This window comes from Chelonia mydas, chromosome 10, assembly GCF_015237465.2.
Source record: "Chelonia mydas isolate rCheMyd1 chromosome 10, rCheMyd1.pri.v2, whole genome shotgun sequence".
Classification (NCBI taxonomy): Eukaryota; Metazoa; Chordata; order Testudines; family Cheloniidae; genus Chelonia; species Chelonia mydas.
In genome coordinates, this window is record NC_051250.2 from 29,691,520 (window position 1) to 29,711,261 (window position 19,742).

The 19,742-nt window shown below is 43.8% G+C and overlaps 1 protein-coding gene across 8 annotated transcripts in view; it reads right to left on the reverse strand.

Annotated features, from left to right (window-relative positions):
- The window catches only part of LOC102948183 (syntaxin-binding protein 4), a 151,798-nt gene that overhangs the window by 89,632 nt on the left and 42,424 nt on the right, over positions 1–19,742 (reverse strand). For 2 of the 8 annotated variants that reach the window (XM_043523464.1, XM_043523467.1), the window contains exon 2: positions 14,136–14,198. The exons of 5 other annotated variants lie outside the window; for them this stretch is intronic. In XM_043523464.1, coding sequence (XP_043379399.1) covers positions 14,136–14,198 — 63 coding nt within the window. Of the gene's footprint in view, positions 1–3,243; positions 3,343–14,135; positions 14,199–19,742 lie in introns of those variants that run through there. One more of the 8 variants, XM_037911135.2, reaches the window with a different exon arrangement.

Consider the following 19,742-nt stretch of genomic DNA (forward strand, 5'->3'; position numbering starts at 1 on the left):
TTTGTAGCATACTGAAAACAGCTGCTCCTCTAATTAGTATCTATGACAACATGTCAGGAGTCGTAGTGCATAATGTGACATGTGTGCTGCTATTAACATGTGGTGAAGTAATGCCAATGAGTCAAAGTGAAACAAAATAAAATAAATTTGAAATGAAATTTGATTTTTTTTTAAAAAATCCAAAATTAAAATTTTAGTTTCAATTTTGATCCCCCATGGGAAAGTCTCAAAATCAACACAGTTTCACACACAAAAATGTCCATTTTATAGAAAGGGCATTTTCCAACAGAAAACTGTTTAGTTGGAAATTTTTCTTTGTCTATCTCTAGTACCGACTGAATTCAAAATAGCACTCCCATTTCCAATGGGCTAAAATTCAGAGGGCACATGCCACACAGCAAAATATTCTGATTTGCCTTCTAGAGGCTGAAGGAGTTAATAAAAACAATACAAACTGCAGTCATCTACTGAGTGGACCTGGTGTAGTAATTTATCTGACGGCATTCTGTAAAGACTCAGGGCCCTGATTCTACTCCCAGGTAAATGAATTGGATGGAGTTATTCCAGATTTACAACTGTGCAAGCCAGAGAAGAATCAAGCTCCAAATTACATCAAAATAGCTTTCAACAATTTTTTTTTCAAATATTTTGAGGAAGGTATCAAATTCATCAACACTTTATAACCCAAATGTAACATTTTGGAGAGTTACAAAATGGTACTATTGTATATACTCAGGTCTAAGGCCCTGCTCTTAGCTAGCATTTCGGTTGAAGAAGGGGACTTAACCACATGCTTAAATGCTTTCCAGAATCAGGCCCTAAAAGAATGACTGAAAATAAATACAGTTAAAGCAGAATTTCTGTTCTATCATTTGCATGGTTAACAGGCCTTAGCACTGCAGAGAAGGAATGCTTTCAGCTTCCATTGAAACCCATACACAGCGTGGTATTTGGGTTGGAGGCGGGAGAGATTCTAAGAGCAGGTTGGACAAACACCTGTCAGAGATGGTCTAGATAATACTTAGCCCTGCCATGAGTGCACGGGACTAGACTAGATGACCTCTTGAGGTCCCTTCCAGGCCTATGATTTTATGAGATGTGGTTGAGGTTTTTTTGTTTTGTTCTTTTAAAGAGATGGATCCAAACCCCAAAATTCCTACCTAGCTTGATTGAGGTACCAAAAGTCCAGGGGCCTTTGAAATCAAATTTTTCTCTCACCGAATTTTTTGGGGGAAGTGGGGGACACCTCAGCATGACAGTTCCAGATCTGGTTGTCTTAAAATACTTCCACTGTTCATTTACTGTAACACCATGAGAGCGGATCTCCTAATATTTCATCCCCAGTAGAGCTGCCAGAAGCAGTGAAAAAGGAATCCAAATCCTAACACAAAAAAACTTGGTTAAAAAAAAATGAAAAAGTCAAAGTCACTAAGTAATGATAATGTTATCACACCACTTCCAGCCCCTCCTCCCGAAAACATTTAAAAGACCAATGAAATGAAAAGTAAAGAACATCCTTAACCGGCTTAACATACAAGCAAAATATTCGCATCTAAAGAAAGGCCTATTTCATCACACACCATCAACCTGAAATCTAACCTAGGGATTTTTTTTTCCAATTATTTTTCTATTAGTCTTTTTATCCTTATTTCAGTTTCTAATTTTTTTAAAATGTAGATACTGTTAAACATGCCCCATGATCCAGTGAGCAAGCTAGGAGTCAGTACTCCAGGGTTCTAGTCTCAGCTGTGCACTGACTCAGCATGTGAGACTAAAGGGAGAAGGATCACGCTTACCCACATTTGTAAAGTGCTTTGAGATCAATTGGTGAAAAGCCCTATGAGTGGTAAGCGTTATCGATGACAGAAAATATATGTAGTCATTGACAGTAATATTTATTGGTAAAGTAATTGCTGTTTCTTGAGAATAACGTGTGTATAGTTTAAAATAGGGAAAAGTGTAACAATAATTATCATAATTCCTATCTCTTTTCTAGCACTTTTCATCAGTAGATCGCAAAATGCTTTACAAAGGAATTCAGTATCATAATCCTCATTTTGCAATGGGGAAACTGAGGCACAGAGTGGTCACCCAGCAGACCACTGGCAAGAGCTGGAACTAGAACCCAGGTCTCATGAGTTCCTGTCCAGTGCTCTATCCACTAGGAAACACTGCCTCCAGATAGCATTGATTCACAATTAATTATGCAAGTGGATTGGTGTTTCAGCTGATTGCTATGGGCATTGAGGTATACATATATAATTTGGATGTTTAATACCTTCTTCCCCTCCCCCAAGAAGTTTCAGTTATCAGATAACCAGCTGAAACATCTGACATCATAATTAATTAAGTTCCTTATGGTCTGATGAAACATGTGCTTCTTTACACCTGCTAAGAATAACATGGTTTACTGTGTCAGCAGTCATTTCCTTGCTTTTAAGTGCTTGACTTCTGTAAACAACACAATACAGAACCACACTGTCATCACTTTGCAACTGTAACTTTTTCTTTTTGGTAACTAAGGGGGGTTGATTTCTTTTACACACACCTGATTTTTTCTTTGGGGTAGGTAAATGAAGTCAGAATGTTTTTAAAAAGTTAAACAAATAGGATGGATGACTCAAGTTTACTAAATTAAGGCCCTGATTTAGGAAAGGGGTTGGAATGGGGGCAGGTAAGGGGTGGGAAGAGGTGGGGCAGGGGTGGGGCTTCATGGAAGGGGTGGAGTGGGGATGGGGCCAGGGCGGGGGGTGGTTAGTGATGCAGCCCTTGGGCCAATGTGGCCCTTGTGGTCATTTGAGTTTGAGACCCCTGGTCTAGATCCTGGAGTTAATCCTAAGGGAAGAACCTAGAAATGGCAGTACCTTTCTCTAAGGAAAATGCACAGATAGAAGGACTCCCCCATATGCAGTAAGTGGGCATCCTGGAAGTCCAATCAGAAAAGAAAGCTCTAGGGTACCCAAAAGCTTACCTTGTGCACAGAAGTTATGGCTTTACCATAACAATCAACAACTTTTTTCATCTTCAGCTCTCCATGGACTTTACAAAGGAGGAAAGTATCATTATCCATGGATTTTAGATGGAGAAACTGAGGCACACAAATGCCCACAGTCACACAGCAGACTAGTAACAGAGCTGGGACTAGATCTCAAGTCCTCTGGTGTCCCAGTCCAATGCCCTAGTCACTGGGGCACACCACTTCTCATAAAAGGGGAGGGTGCCCTTTTAAAATCAGAACCTCACCTGTACGTGCTACTCCACCTCCTTCATGATAATAAAATAGCCTCTTCCAGGAGCTCAGGAGCCAGGTCAGTGGTCCCTCGTTGGGTGCCTGTACACTGATGGCGTGCAAGAGAACACAAAAAGAACTGAAGAAAGGAGGATACTGCCATGTCTCAAAGGAAGCTTCTGCATGCCCCACAGTCTTGAGGCTGGGGATGAGTGAGACTCTCTTCTGCACTTCCCTCTTCCTTTCTTCCCTGCTTCTAAGGAGCGAGCAGCAGGAAGAGGAAAAAGGCACATCAAACGGGGGCACTGGCTCAGGGCCCACAGCATGGGGCGGCAAAAAAAGGCTGAATTGCTCGGTTATACTTACCTAGCTTCGGAATGGGTGCATTTGGTCTCCTGGCAGGTGACTACATCCTGCTCTCAGTGCTGACTGGTTGCAGGATGTGGGAGCATGTGACAGACTCGGAGGGGAACAGAAAACACTCAAACACAGCAACAAGAACAGGGGCAGAGGTGAGCACAAGAAGGGCACAAGGAGAGAGACCTGCCCAAGGAAGCGACACAGGATAGGCATGACAGTCAGACCTAGGGAGAAGGGAAGTGATAAAGAGAAGCCAATGCTGGAGAAACCCTGCCAGCAACCAACAGAGGGCTTCAGCCAGTCAGTGGCCTGACATGCCTTGCCCTGAGGTGACTACTTAGTCTGACAGGTTTCAGAGTAACAGCCGTGTTAGTCTGTATTCGCAAAAAGAAAAGGAGGACTTGTGGCACCTTAGAGACTAACCAATTTATTTCAGCATAAGCTTTCGTGAGCTACAGCTCACTTCATCGGATGCATATTGTGGAAAATACAGAAGATGTTTTTATATACACAGACCATGAAAAAATGGATGTTTATCACTGCAAAAGGTTTTCTCTCCTCCCACCCCACTCTCCTGAAACCTTTTGTAGTGATAAACACCCATTTTTTCATGGTCTGTGTGTATAAAAACATCATCTGTATTTCCCACAGTATGCATCCGATGAAGTGAGCTGTAGCTCACAAAAGCTTATGCGCAAATAAATTGGTTAGTCTCTAAGGTGCCACAAGTACTCCTTTTCTTTTTACTTAGTCTGAGGTTCAGGCTTGACTGGCCTCACCTCCCACCCAGCAGACAGTTGCTTCAGAGCCAGACATCTTGCTTGCTCACTCATTACATGACCTCGTAGCCTGGTCTGCTGCACTGTGCAGCCAGTTCACTGGCTGACCTGCCCCCTCCCTCCTCTGATCCTCCAGATGTGTCACCGTGCTCTGTAATATACTTTAACAGCATGTGCCACAGGGCTTGTTCTATTAGTATAGCTGGAATAAATAGGCTAAAGGTGTTGATATAAATTTAGATACAGATTAATATTAAACAAGGTTTGGCATATAGAGGTTTTAGATATAGGTTTAATATTATGGATAATGTTAATAATAAATTACAACAATTTAAATAAAGATAAAGGAAAATTAATTAACGCATTTGCAATGTAAAGTATAAAATAAGGCTTTGGGGGCAAAAACAATTTGCCCTTTTTTGGAGCTGAAGAGAGTTTTTAAGAAGGAAAAATATTCTTAACTGACCATTTTTAGCTGGTATTAAAGATTGGCAATTACTGTATTTTGGGGGAGGGGAAGAAAAGAAGTTAGTTGAGATGAGCTGATGCCACTATTGTTTAAGTAGGATTTTATTTTAGATGGCGTATGGAATGTAGCTGGAGCTAGAAATATCATCTGGGTCTTTCTTCTTTGGCCCAGTTTGGTTAGGACATTTTTATGATCAGGATGATGAAGGCCCGGGGTTTTAGCAGACAGTATGGGTGGCAGCCATGAGGGTGAAGCTTGTTTTAGTAGTTAAAGACTTAAAAAATAATAATAATAATAATGACTTACAAAGAGAAGGGAGGGGGAATACCCCTGCAGCGGGGTGAGCACCCCGCTCCGGAGAGAAAGGGGTTAAAACCAGCTCTGCCCCGAGGAGCCAATCAGGGGAAGGCAGGTAGCAGCCAATCTGGGCTGGTATAAAAAGGGCTATGAGCTAGGTGGCAGGGAATCTCACTCCAGCCTTGGGGTAGGAAGGATCTGGCTGCCTGGGAGCACAGGGTACCTTAAACAGAGCAGGGCTGGGGAAGGGGAAGGGGAAGGGGTAGGGGTAGGGGTAGGGGTAGGGGTAGGGGTAGGGGTAGGGGTAGGCGTAGGCGTAGGCGTAGGCGTAGGCGTAGGCTAAGCTAAGCTAAGCTGGGCAGCTCAGGCCTGGCAACCTCCCAGGCTGAGGCCTGACAGGAAGGCGTAAGGAGGTACTGGGGCTGCAGGGAAAGGCAGTAGGTCCAACCCCCTAGCCAATGACAAGTGGCCACTTCAGACTGCAGTTTGCCCCTGAGGGATGGGGCTAGTTGAAGACTGGCAGTGGGTCACTGAGGCGAGGTGGGCTCAGGGGAGTGGGGTTCCCTGGGTGAGGGGTAGCACCCCAAGGTAAGGGGTACCGTGGTCTGGGAGGGACGTGGGGCCTATGTGTGGTGGAGATAAAGGGACTGCAGAGGAGTAGGTAAGAGAGCGAGACACCAGCCTATAGAGGGCATTTCAGGGCTGAGAGAGCTAATTCCCAGAACAGCCAGCAGGAGGCGCCGCGCTGGTGAGGCAGCGATCTGCTACAAGCCCATTCATTTACTATTTTGCTTACTAATTAAGCAGTCCCTTAGTTTTTGATATACTATTTTGTTTACACTTTATTCTTTGTTTCTTAACATGATTTTAACACATTCCTTGAGTTACATTAGCAAGCCTTTTTGCTTGAACGAATTCAGAGGTTTTTTGGTCTCCCTTTTGTATCCTTAACCTTTAACATTTGTCGTTTTGGGTTATTGAGACATTTTATGAAGCTACAATCACTTTTTATGGTTGCATTTACAATTAAAGAAAATTTATAGGCCAAATTATTACAACATAATCGCTCCCATTAGCCAATTCCACCTAGGATTGGACATTTTTTCATAAAATTACAGTTACAAAGGAAAAAAAATTAGTCCTTTAGAGGAAAGGTAAAAGGTACTTGGTTATATTTTAAGGTTTGTACATATATTTTAAAATTGGGTTTATAAGTTTTACTTGATTAAGTATTAGAAAATTTATAGGTAAGTTTCATTAACATCTAAAAAATGTAAACTTACATTTCACTATATTTGTAGCTAAAACAAAACTTAAACCTGCTGCTGTTATATGTTTGCAACATGTTTAAGTACAACCTAGATCTTATGTCTTTTGCTGTACACTCAAGATGGGGGTGGGGGAGAAGCTTTCCCCTTTTTTGCTGCTTACACAGTTAAAGCTGTACAATTTACACAAACCATGAAAATTGTATGCACCAAGTAAGCAATCTTAATTTGTTAGAGAAACACTTTAGCCCGGATGGCATTTTTCTTTAAGTGTGGTGCTTTGGTTTTTTTTAAAGAAAGTTCTTTTGGAACTACACTTGCATTTATGAGCCATTTGCAACATGCAAAGGCAGTCAAGATTTGCAGGCATTTTTGGTCTAACAGACCTTGCCCAGCAGTTTTACCACCACCATTTGAGAGGACAAATGGCCATCATGGCAACTTAGCCCCTTACAGGAAAGCTAACCTGCCCCACTAGCATTCTGCTGTCTCACATGCACAAAAACAACAAAACAGGAAAAAAAACATTGCGAAAAAATGCAAACAAAAACATTGCGCAACATTTTAAAAACAAAACGATTACAAAATGTTTGGTGTTGCAACAACTCTTCCTTTTGGTGGTTTGAAGTTTAATTTACAGTTAATGCAGCAGCAGCCCTGGTATAAGCTAGCATTTTGTTAACAAGAGAGCCAAGCCAACTTTAAAAGTCTGATTTAGCAACTTAATTTCTACTTCTTTTGCTTTTTCTTAAAAATACTTTATCATTTGAAAACATTAAAGTTAGCTTTAAAACAATGGTTAACAAGCAAAAACAATAGAACAGTTTGCTTTGCATGCTTTTTTCAAACAAGCCCAGCACATTTAAGGGTTTAAAAACAATTTTTTTGGTTTAACACTAACTTTGAAAACAATTGTTTGTTTGCCAAGGTGTTAGCTTCTAAGTATGTATTAACCCTCCAGGCCCCCCACTGGGTGTCAGAAATGTTGTATTAATCTAGATGGAATAAATGGACCAAAAGATGTTAACATAACCCAGTCACTGTTTAATGTTAAACCAGGGTTGGCCTACAGAAGCTTCAGTTTGCTTAGTGCCATGGCAAACACTATCAAAAATCCTTTAACCTTTTATTAAAGATAAAGAAAAGGAGAAACAGTTAAAGCATTTGAAATGTAAAGTTTTAATAAGGCTTTCATTTTAAAAATGTTCCTTGCTCCCTTTCCCTTGAGCTGGAGAGAGTTTTTAAGAAGCGGGGGGGAAGAAATTACTTTGTTTCTCAGTCCCTTAGATGGTGGTAAATGTCTTTTTGGGGAAAAGAGAAGTTAGTTGAGATGAGATGAGCTGTTCTTGTCAGTAAAGTCCAATCCCATTTCATCCTAGATGGTGTCGGAGATTCAGCTGGAGCACGGGATCATCCGAGTCCCTCTCTGGTCTGGTCAGGGCATCTCTCAGGATCAGGATGAAAAAATTGCAGGAGATGGTGGGGGTGGCAGCCATGATGGAGAAGCTCCCTCCAGTAGTTATTTTTCTCCCCAAAGTGTTTCTTTAAGGACTCAAAGGGAGCAATGGATGGAACAGCCTATTGGAGAGAACAGCCCATTCCCTCATGATTTTGTCCACCAACTAGGCTTAGTTTTTGACACACCTGTTTTGGTTTACTGATTTTTGGTTACACACTGTTCTTGTTCATCGGGCATGATCTTCACACAGTCCTTGAGTTGTATCAGGAGGCCTTCTTGTTTGAACTCATTCAGGTTCGTTTGTTTTTTCTCTCTTTTCTACTTTGTCCCATTAACATTGGTTAAGAGATTTTATGAATTTACACAAGTTTCTTTTAATGCAGGTCCTAAATTTGTTTTGTGATAAAACAGAATTAAATTAGGGCTGAAGCAAAAGTAGTCTGAACAAAGATTATGCAGTCAACCAAGAAACAAAAAATAACCCATCTGACTCAGGTGATCAGTCAAAGTTTCAGTAACAAATTACACCCACACACACTCTCCACTGGTGAGTGGGTGAAAAGATATTGCAAGCTATCCATCGGCTGAAATATTTTCATAAATATTATTCATTGAACAATTTCAGATAAATTAATAAAAAATGAGCTAAATATATTGATTAAATTGTTCAAAGTGAAACTCACATTTTAATCAGGGTAACAACCTTTGGCTACCCATGATTTCTCTAGTGTCACTGACACAGCAGGGTCATTAGAAACTTCACAGGGACAGCAGAGTTAAAATGCCAAAAGAATAGGTCCCTACGACTTTAGCCAATGGAGAATCTCCAGTAACTGATAGCAGTATAGGGCTTCTGACAGCCAGCTGAGCAGTTCCAAGAGACAGACAGACAAACATCAACTCATTACAAAGTAACAGAGTCCTCTTAACTTGCAAAGCCTCCTGGAAATGTGCTATTAACGAAGAACAGCTGAAGAATTTAGCTGATCAGAATTAAAACAGCAACTTCTCAATAAAGCATCAGCATGTGTGACAGGAGGCTGCAGTGCTAGGAGTACTGCAACACAGCAGGCTGGAGAGCAGCAACGTATTCTAATGGAATAAAATAATGACTAATTATTATTGCCAGTTATTAATTTCATGCATCTACAGAACACCCGTAATCCGGAGATCTGAATCCTAAAGCTCCAGCAGGGCTGCTGCCATAAACATGCCTCCCATAAGGGCTGTGGCCTCTCTCCCTGTTGCCATAACTACGGCTATTTGCATCATCCAGCTCGCTAATCACCCAATCTGTTATCAGATTAGGTGGCACAGTCAGCAGTACAGGATGGCATGGCGGGTCAGGGCCCCAGCATTCCCACATTAACCACTGGAAGGAAACTCACGTGACCTTTGCAGAGGCAGCATTTTATTCATCTCGGCTATTCTCTGCCGCAGTTTGCATGTTTGCAGCTTTAATCTTCTATTAGGATTGGCTCCTGCCTCCCCCTTCTCACCCAGGAGAGAGGCTGTGGGGCAGATTCTCCTTAGCGGTGTAAATAAGGAGAGACGCCACTGAAGTTAGTCCCAGCTACTCTGTTCAAAACCGTGAGAGACAAAGACCAAGCTTATTTAGTGGGAAGGCTGTGTCTAGCATGGGCCAAATTCCTCTGTGGTGTAAATCCACTGAAGTCAAGGGAGTTACAGCATGGAGGAACTCAGCCTTGCATTCAGATGCTTTCAGAAACATCATGTTTCAATGCAGCAGGACAGTGGGTTGGGGGGGCGCGCATGTGTGTGCTGACCAGCGATTTACATGTTAACCCTTCCAGTGCGGACTGAGAAGGCAGATACGTCTGAAAAACGCTGGGCTGCCCAGCACACCTGTAACCGGCAACATTTGGTTCATTGGTTCATCTCCCAAGGAAACTGCTGCAAGGCACGCGCCATTTCCTGCAGCGGTAGTGAAGGGGTTAATTCGATTACTCATGGCTTAAAACTGCCAGTCATAAGGAAGCGCCCATACGGGCTGGGGATCTGACATGGGTTTATACAAATACTTCACAGCAGTGCCCACTTCCCCTTCCCCCCCGTGCCTTGGCTCTCCCCTCCAGCGCTCACCAGGAGTGCTAGAGACAACAGTAATGCCTCAGACCCTCACACCATCTTAACCTTGCTGCTGAAGCTGCTCACAAAGGCGAGGAGGAGTATGTTCCCCAGGGGTTTGATTCTCATTTACCCTAAGGTACATGTAATCTTTAAGGCCCCTTTACACTGCCCAAGTGGTGTAAAAAGGCCTTAGTGTAAATAAGAATCAGGCCTATATACAAAGTGTCAAATTAACTCCAAGGACCAAGTGGCATGTGTATGTACATTAACTCCTCACTTAAAGTTGTTTTGTTTTGTTATTAGCTTGCTGATCTATTTGAGAACGTACTCATTTAAAGTCACGCTATGTTCCATTATAAGGTGGTTTGGCTCACCCAGCATTCCAGCTGCGGAGCGGGGTTGGGGCGCAGGGGCTTACCCCACTCCACCCACCCAGCACTCCAGCCGGGGAGCGGGCAAGCCCCAACCCTGCTCCCCAGCTGAAGTGCCGGGCGGGTGGAATGGGGCAAGCCCCCACACCCCGACCCCACTCCCCCGCTGGAATGCCGGGTGGGTAGAGTGGGGCAAGCCCCTGCACCCCAACCCCGCTATGCCCCCGACTCAACCAAGCTTCACAATCATCATTGGGGAGTACAGTATTAAATTGTTTGTTTAAAATTATTTAAAACTTATACTGTATATGTATATAATGTCTTTTGTCTGGCAAAAAAAATTTCCCTGGAACCTAACCCCCCTATTTACATTAATTCTTACCGGGAAATTGGATTCACTTAACATTGTTTCGCTTAAAGTAGCATTTTTCAGGAACATAACTACAACATTAAGTGAGGAGTGACTGTACGAGAAATCCAAGTACTATGACTAATAGTTTGTGTCACTGAGAACAGTCTAGCAGTCTCACTCAGGTTGGGAGTAGCAGCACTCTCAATGGCTTTTTACCAGGCGCTAGCCAGGCAATTGCAGTTCCCTGGCGAAGCTGTGCAGGGAAATCCAGGATTTATAGGCTACAGAGGATAAATAACCCTACGTTCTCTAGAGAGACCAGAAATCATGACTTTGATTGGCCTGCCCTGATTTCTCTAGCAACATTCCTGCATCCTCCCTCTCCTGATGGCCAGCAGCACAGCCAGACGGAGAAGAGCTGAAGTATTGTCATATTACAGCTTTGTCAGTGACATGACTGCCAAAGCCAACTTCTGCTTCAGCAGAGGGCCAGCTCAGAGCCTGATCCTCCAGTCCTTAACACAGGCAGAGCTCCTGTCGACAGGCAGGACTGCAGGATAAAGCCCCAGAGGGGAAACATTCACAGCTATTTGGAGAGCGGCTCTACGGAAGCCAGACTCAGCCAATCTGGAAACACATCTCTCTGTCCCAGGTGGGTCCCTGCAGATCAGCAATGAAAGGAATGTATGGGAAGTGCGGTTTTCAGTTACTGACAGGGCAAGTCGGCTGTGGGTGGGTTCTTGCAAAACTTTCTAAGGACAAAACTAACCCAGCATGGTTTTGAATTCTGGATTCACAGCCTTTAGGATATATACAGTATTTTGCCTTCTCACACATTTCCCCTGGTCACTTGGGACTCAAAGTTAAATAAATAAATAATCGATCTCTCTCTTGCCCTGCTTAGGACTATGAGGAGGGAGCATTTAGAACATGCCATTCGGGGCAGACAGTGAACCAGCCCGCAGCATTGCCCAAGACGGTACACGTAGGACCACGAAGTTAGCTGACCCCCAGCATTCCCAATATACACAGAGGAGCCAGCAGCAAAGCAGCCCTAACCTATCCCAGATGCACACAGTAGCATGTAGTAAAGCGGCAAGTAGCAGACTCCTGCTGGGGAGAAGCTGGTTTCCTGCTTGTGGGAATGTACCATTTTGTTACAGTGAGCATTCAGGAAATGGGCATGCACAGAGATCCCCCGCCTTAGAATTCTGCATCCCTCTCCCATGAGCATCATACACCCATGGAGCCTCTTTTCCTCCCACCCTAAAGCATCCTCCCCTCATCACTGATCTCAAGGGGCCTTTCACTTGTCCCCTTTTCCTTAAGGGGTGAAGGTGAATACTGGTGAAAGGAGGGCCATGCCTAACCTTGGGGAAAGGGTGAATATTAACACATTCAAATCCTAGAGAAGACAGGGCCATTGTCTTAATGCATGTTAGCTGCTTGACGTATATCCTAGGTTCCCCCTCAGACAGCTTAACGCCTGCTAAAACTAGGTCTCCCTGTGCCTGCTTCACAGAAGACAGGAGTCTGTTATAGCTCCAGTTTAAGTGCTCTAGGGGCTATAGCAGTTCGTGCTTTTAGCTCTGTGGGTTCCCACATCAATCCCCGCTGTGCTGGCCAAGATGGCAACCGTCCCCTATGAGACGGCAGTCCCACCAGGCCAGGAGCGATGTGGGAACGAGCAATGAACACCAAATGGTTGCAGCAGGTGTGCCGTTAGCTTTAGCCTAGCTGCTGCCTGTGCCCCTGACCATTTCCTCTGGTGTGGTTGCTCATTTACAGTAGATCTCTTGGAAGTGGCCCCAAGGAGGCTTGCTTCCCACCCCTGCCTCTACAGGGATGTGGGGGGAACTTGTGAAAAAACTAGGCTTGTACCTGCTGCAGCTCAATCAGAACTACGACACACTGTGGTGCACACAAGACACTATCCTAAAAATAAATTCATAGGTTCAGAGATTAAGTGATCATCGTGGTCCCTTCTGGTCTTGCAGTCTGACATCCTGCCTGACACGGGCCAGAAGACTTCCTGCTTCAACTAGAGAATGGTTTTTAGAAAGAAAAATCTAGTCTTGATTTTAAAGTTTCCAGTGGTGGAGAATCCACCACAGCCCTTGGTAAACTTAATTATCTTCCCTGTGAAAAGTCTGCACCTTATTTCTAACCTGAATCGATCCGGTTTCAACTTCCAGCCTTGGAACTTGTTAAAGCCTTTTTCTGCTAGATTGACAAGAAAGGGCTCTTCAAATTCCTCTTCCCCATTTAGGTTCTTATAGAACGTGATCAAGTCACTTCTTAACTGTCTCTTGGAAAGATAAATAGATTGAGCTCCTGGAGTCTTCCACTATCAGACAGGTCTCCCAACCCTTTAATCATTCTTGTGCGTCGTCTTTGAACCCTCTCCGATTTTTTCAACATTCTTCTTGAATTGTTGACGTCAAACCTGTTCACAGTGTTCCAGTAGTGGTCACACCAAAGCCAAACACAGAAGCGATATATCCTCTCTGTTCCCACTTGATATTCCCTCTTTATACATCCAAGGATCCAATTAGCCCATTTGGCCACATCACTGCACTGGGAGCTCCTCATGTTCAGCTGATTATCTACCTTGACCCCCAGGTCTACCCATCTTAACTCAGTTTTTGTTCGGTTTTTATTCAGTCACAACTCAGACAACATCCCACTAAACCCAACAAGTGATTGAATGAGCAAAAATTTCAGGATCTGGCTCCTCAATAATATTTTTGTCTATATTTAGATTGTGTAGATTATTTGAATAAGTAAAAAAAAAAGTCACACTCTCTCATTCAGCCATTATCCCAACACAGTTTTCAAATGTCACTGACTATTAAGATAGTATGTGTAGTTTTCAGAAGGAGGAAATCAAAAGTAGTCAACCCAACTTCATAAAGAAAGTCCTGTGCAATCCTTCTTTTTGGGGACTGAAGAACCTCAAACAAATGTGGGTTTATAGACCAAAGCAGATTTGAGAGATGGTTTTCAAAATGGTTAGACTTTCCCCTTAAGTAAAATACACAGCTTCACATGCCCCTTCAAAGTTCAATATTTCCATGTACAAAAAATACCTCATCTGGTTAATTTCCCTTCCCTCTCTCCTCACCCCAAATATCATCTAAGAATATAGGAACGGCCATACCAGGTCAGACCAATGGCTCATCTAGCCCAGTATCCTGTCCTCCGACAGTGGCCAATGCCAGGTACTCCAGAGGGAATAAACAGAACCGAGCAATTATCCAGTGATCCATCCTCTGTTGTCTAGTACCAACAACTGGTAGTCAGAGCCTGGACATCATGGCTCATAGTCATCGATGGACCTCTCCTCAATCAACTTATCTAATTCTTTTGTGAACCCAGTTACACTCTTGCGCTTCACAACATCCCTTGGCAACAGGCAAAGTGAAATAAGAAATTTCAGGAGGACAAGCATTTCTCTTACAAAGTTTGAAGAGAGGGTAAACAAGCTATCCGCGGCTCTGTGATGAGGTTGTTTGTGTAGTACCTATGTATCCAAGTGAGACAAACATTCTATAAGTACCCGTATGTACCAACATCTGTTTCAGTCCAAATCGCCAGATGTGTTGACTTGAGATCAAGATTAACGGAATGTAAATATCTCGTTTTTGGAAGCTTTAACAAGCTCTTTTTTCTTTCAAAACCACTCAATTTATTGCGGCATGTTCCTCGATAGCGCCCCCGCCCCCGCAAGTTCAGTTTGACTGGACTTGCCCCCACATTTGGGATCCTTGCTCTTCTGCTCCCAACCTTCTCTCACAAAGCAAAAGGTTAATCTGCTTTTCTAGCTTGCTGTAATTTGGGGAAGAGTCAGAAACTCTGTCTTTCTACAATTGAAGTCTAATCTCTCAGCCGTTTAGAAACAGATCTGCTTAGTTTAAGTGGCTATTGTGGACAAACAAAAGGCTCTAGCTTCCTTCCTGGAACAGTTTCTGAGGTTGATTTGATGGTTTAATTTTACAGCCATGCTTCCTCCATCCTACTGGCCCAAATCTGCCCTCAGCTCTCGAGAGCTCCTTACAGCTTGCCCTTCCCAGCACCCCTATTGCCCTTCAAGGTCTGGGGGACAGTAACGTCAGTTTATCTCATGCTTTTCCAAAGAGTGAAACATGCACTGCTGCCCTTTGAAGTCCCCCTTCCAAGGTTTCACCCATACCACATCCCAGCCACGATCAGAAGTCACTGCAGACATGATGCAGAGCGTCCCCCACATTTAGCATTTTCTCTTCTTCTCTCACCTTCCTCTAAAACCCATCACTGCCATTGGGCAAGAGTCTCATACACCCAGTCATGGCTGCATAGTAACACATCCACAAATGCTCCCACGGCCCCCAGTGAGACTACTCGGGGAGTAAGGGTTGTACAATGGAGTACGGGTGGACCTCAGAATTCATGCTACTATTTATCTGACCTTCAGTGTGCAGACAGCTCCACTTGGATCTCCTGCACCACAGTTCTGCCAAGACATTAATGTAGCATTTTTGCTAGGATTGCACAGAGGGGTACAAACTGCCAATCTAAATCACACCAAGGGTCCATCTAGCCTACTGTCCTGTCTGACAAAGGCCAAAGCCAAATGCATCAGAGGACAGTAAAATCCATATAGCGCATCTAACAACGCAATAACATACCAGTAGGTTGGGAAATTTTCATGACACTAGTTCATGATTAGTTTATACATTGAAGTGTGAGGACTAATAGCCTTTGCAAGGTTTCTTCTATTATTACTCTTCATAAATCTTTTCTTTTACTGTTATTAAGCCATTTGCCTCAGTCTTGTCGCACTGAGTTCCCTAGAACACATATTGTGCAAAGAGTGAAATAAACACAAGGTGCCCAATTCATTGTTACAACTCTGGAGTTACACTAGTGTAACCCCACTGAAGTGAGAGAGTAGAGAATCAAGAACTATAGATCTAATTTTGACTCCAATCCAGTTGACGTGTGTGTGTGTGTGTGTGTGTGTACACAAACACAGAGATTTACATACACAAACACACACACACATTCTTTCTTGCCCTGAATTATAAGGAAACCTATTTTAAATGCAGTAGAAACTCAGCTGTATCTAAAAAATATTGTATTCATTCAAGTAAACAAGTTGATACGCACGCACACAAACAAACAATATTAAGAAAAATAAAATACTCCAGCTAAAATCAATCAGCTCTTACTCAGTCAGCAAATCAGATGTATTAAGGGTTAACAGGATTACTAAGTCCCCTAGGTTTCCGAATCCCCTCAGCTGCAGGATTTCACTGGTTATAAACTTATTAACAAAAGCAGGTTGTTCCTTCCAGACTGGAAGAACTGAAAGCTAAGATCCCTTCTCTCCCCAGGCATCCAGTCTAGACTCCATCTGCCAGCCTGCAAATTCTTTCTGCCCTCTGGGTTAAGCTGTCTGGGTCCCCTGATGGGCAGCAAATTAATTGGGGAAAATAAGAGGCCGACAGCAGGAAACCAAAGGGAGATAAGTCCCAGTGATTCCAAAGCCCACTGAAAAATTCACTGTACATGGAAGAAAAGCAGCAGGGGAAGAGAAGCAGCTGCCGAAGGAAAGGAACAGGGATGTTAAAATAAAGTCCTCAGGGCCAAATTCTAGTCCCATTTGATTTAGTTGGACAAACCCCATAGATTTCCTTAGGACAAGGATCTTACCCTCTGGCTCCAATGAGATCTAACTGCAGAGTGGAAATATGAAAAGAAAAATCATGAAGAACATTTTGTTGAAATAGTTTCTTGGGTTCTCCCGTGGCAAAAAATTGCACATTTCACCAACCTTTTCTGTTGAACTTTTGACGTAGGAAAAACTTCTAATAGCCCTTGAGCTGCTTGGAAAAAAGAGGTAAGTGGGAAAATTCTCTCCCTTTTCTTTTTGGTCAAAATAGGCCTTTTGATCAAAGTAGGAATCAAAAAACAAAAATCAGGAAAACTGAGACCAGCGCTTCTTCTAGCGGTTGATGGAACCCTGCCCCCGTGGGGACCAAACAGCATAACACCCAGTGCCTTCTGAGAAAGAGGCCTCATGTTCTCAGGCTGAAAGGGATCGAATCTGCCTGACAGACTGGCATAAGGCCCTGATTCGGCAATGGGTGGGCCTCTATGCTAAGCCCTGAGGAAACCAAAGGGCCTGTGAGGCCTCGGGTACCATGGGAGGAAGCACAAAGGGGCTTGTCCAAGCATTGTAACTTGTAGGATTGGGGCCAAATCAGTAATAATTCCACTCAAGTCAATGGAGCTACCTAGGCACGCCTGACAGCAGGAGCCAGTCCCAGGCAGCACCGTGTGTGTTTTTCTTTACGAGCCCACACGGAAGCTGCCCCATTTCTCCTTATGCCCACCAAGGCCTCCTCCCTCCCGGTGTCTGCTTTTGAAAGATAGCCTGTTGGCTGCTGACGCCACCTTCTGCCACCGAAGCCAATGGGTTATTCCAACACTTCCTTCATTGGCCGGAGAAGGAAAACGCCATACCAGATCCCTTCATCCATTATCACTCAGTCACGTTTCTGACAGCAGTGCCTCCAGAGCAACCACGCATGGAGCCTCCCTGTGCTAGCTGCTGGGCCATCACAGAGCGGTGATCAGTCTCTACCCAACAGAGCTTGCAGTGTAAATAATACAATAGCTCTCATGACCTGTCTAGGAGCTGCCCCACCCCACAGTGGCTGGGCGGGTTTCATCTCTCCCTCCTCACAACCCCATTCCTGGCAAGGAACTCAGTAACATTCCAGTTGCTACTGAACAGTAATCTGATTTTTCTCAATCTCCACTGCATCAGAAGTGCTCTTTCCCACCTCTTTCCTTCGTCCCGTTTCTCCTCTCCTTTCTCTTTTCAGTAAGTCTTGTTCTCACCCGTCACAGCCCTTTCCCCACCCCTGCCTATGTCAGCAGCACGGCTCGACTCCTTCGGCTTCTTTGATTCCTTTCTCCAGCCCAGTTGCACCGTCTTACTGCTCATTGTGCTCCTGGCTGTATTTCAGCAAGGGAGATCTACATCTATAAAGCTGCTTCACTGGCCCCCTTCAAATCCCTCCTTTGCTGGGACAAACTCCACAGTGGTCAGGCAGCTGGTGTGCAGAGATCACTGCCTGGTCATGCTGAGCAGTATCATCTCATTGCTTCTTTGTGCACCCCACATCTGTCTGAATGCACCTTATACTGAATCTTGTCTTATACTTAGATTGTGAGCTATTTGGGGCAGAAACTGTGTTTCTGTTCCATGTTAGTACAGCCCCCAGCACAATGCTAGCACAATACAAATAACATGGCAAGGCACAGACTTGCAAAAAAATCTATCCAGCCAAGGCAAGTCATCACTTTTGATGGGCAGATAATTTCTCATTTGTTTTATCCTCACTGTTGGAGAGGATGATATTTGTATCTAAGCTGTACATTTCATGACAATTTTGCAAAGCTGACTTTGCTTCCACTAGAGGATCTCAAAGTGCTTTATAAGCATTAATGAATTAAGCCTCACAGTTGAGCCTGATCCAAATCCCATCAACTGACTTCAGTAGGCTTTCAATCAGGCCCAGTGTCCCTAGGTAGGCCAGCAGTATTGCGCCCATTTTACAGATGGGAAAACTGAGTCATGGAGACGCAAAATTAAATGCCCAAGATCACAGCAACATAGCCAGAAACTGAACCTAAGGGCGCTGGCTTCCAGTCCCCGGCCACTAATCACTGCCTAGGACACAGATTTTAGAACTTGCTCTGTTCACTCATCGGTGCAGGGGAAAGGTTGCCCAAGGGTAACTTCCCAGCAGGTGTGACTGCACAAAAAGTACCAGGGTATGGGTCAGTTTAGTTAATCTATTCATTCATTCATTCATTCATTCCAGACACTATAACAAATTAATCTTTTAATCAGTAGCAGAGTTGGGCCACATTTATCAAAGTGATGGGGCAGTGTTATCTCACTTGCCATCTGTTTGCTGCCCTGAAGAGCTCGCTTCCTGGACAAAATCCTAAGCAAAGTATAAGGCCAGCAGAACACCACCCAGCCCATCTGGCACTTTTCACACACTGGGGATCCTGGAGGGAGCTTGGCTTTCCCCTAAGCCGACAATCAACAGGACTAATCAGACACATACTGTAGCAGAAACAGAGCAGCTTCTGCTAGGCAGATTGCTGCACAAACTCTTCAGGCAGCTAAAGCCAGCAGAGCTTTTCTCCGGATACAGGGTTGGGTCTGAAATTGTGTACTGGAGAGGAGAGCAAACTTCTGGGGAGAGGAAGCTTTTCACCCACCTGATTTGCAATCCCATGAAAATGAAGTCAGGTGAGGTCTGAGGGACTTTGGCGCCATGCCCACAAATTGTGAAGATACACTAATGGGTTGGGTTTTGCTGAGGGTGTTTTTTAAAGCATTTAGGCAGATTGTCATTGTCTAACAGTGTGTCTGTATAGGAACTTGTATAGCCTTCTGTCAAGGTTCCGTCCCCACTCTGAACTCTAGGGTACAGATGGGGGGAACCTGCATGAAAGACCCCCTAAGCTTATTCTTACCAGCTTAGGTTAAAAACTTCCCCAAGGTACAAACGTTGACTTCTCCTTGAACAGTACGCTACCACCACCAAGCGTTTTAAACAAAGAACAGGGAAAGAGACCACTTGGAGATATCTTCCCCCAAAATATCCCCCCAAGCCCTACACCCCCTTTCCTGGGAAAGGCTTGATAATAATCCTCACCAATTTGTACAGGTGAACACAGACCCAACCCCTTGGATCTTAAGAACAATGAAAAAGCAATCAGGTTCTTAAAAGAAGAATTTTAATTAAAGAAAAGGTAAAAGAATCACCTCTGTAAAATCAGGATGGTAAATACCTTACAGGGTAATCAGATTCAAAACACAGAGAATCGCTCTAGACAAAACCTTAAGTTACAAAAAACAGGAATAAACCTCCTTCTTAACATAGGGAAAATTCACATAAATCAAAAGATAAACTAATCCGCCTTGCCTGGCTTACCTATACTGGTTGCAAGATTGGAGACTTGGATTAGGATGGGTTGGAGAAGATGGATTTCTGCC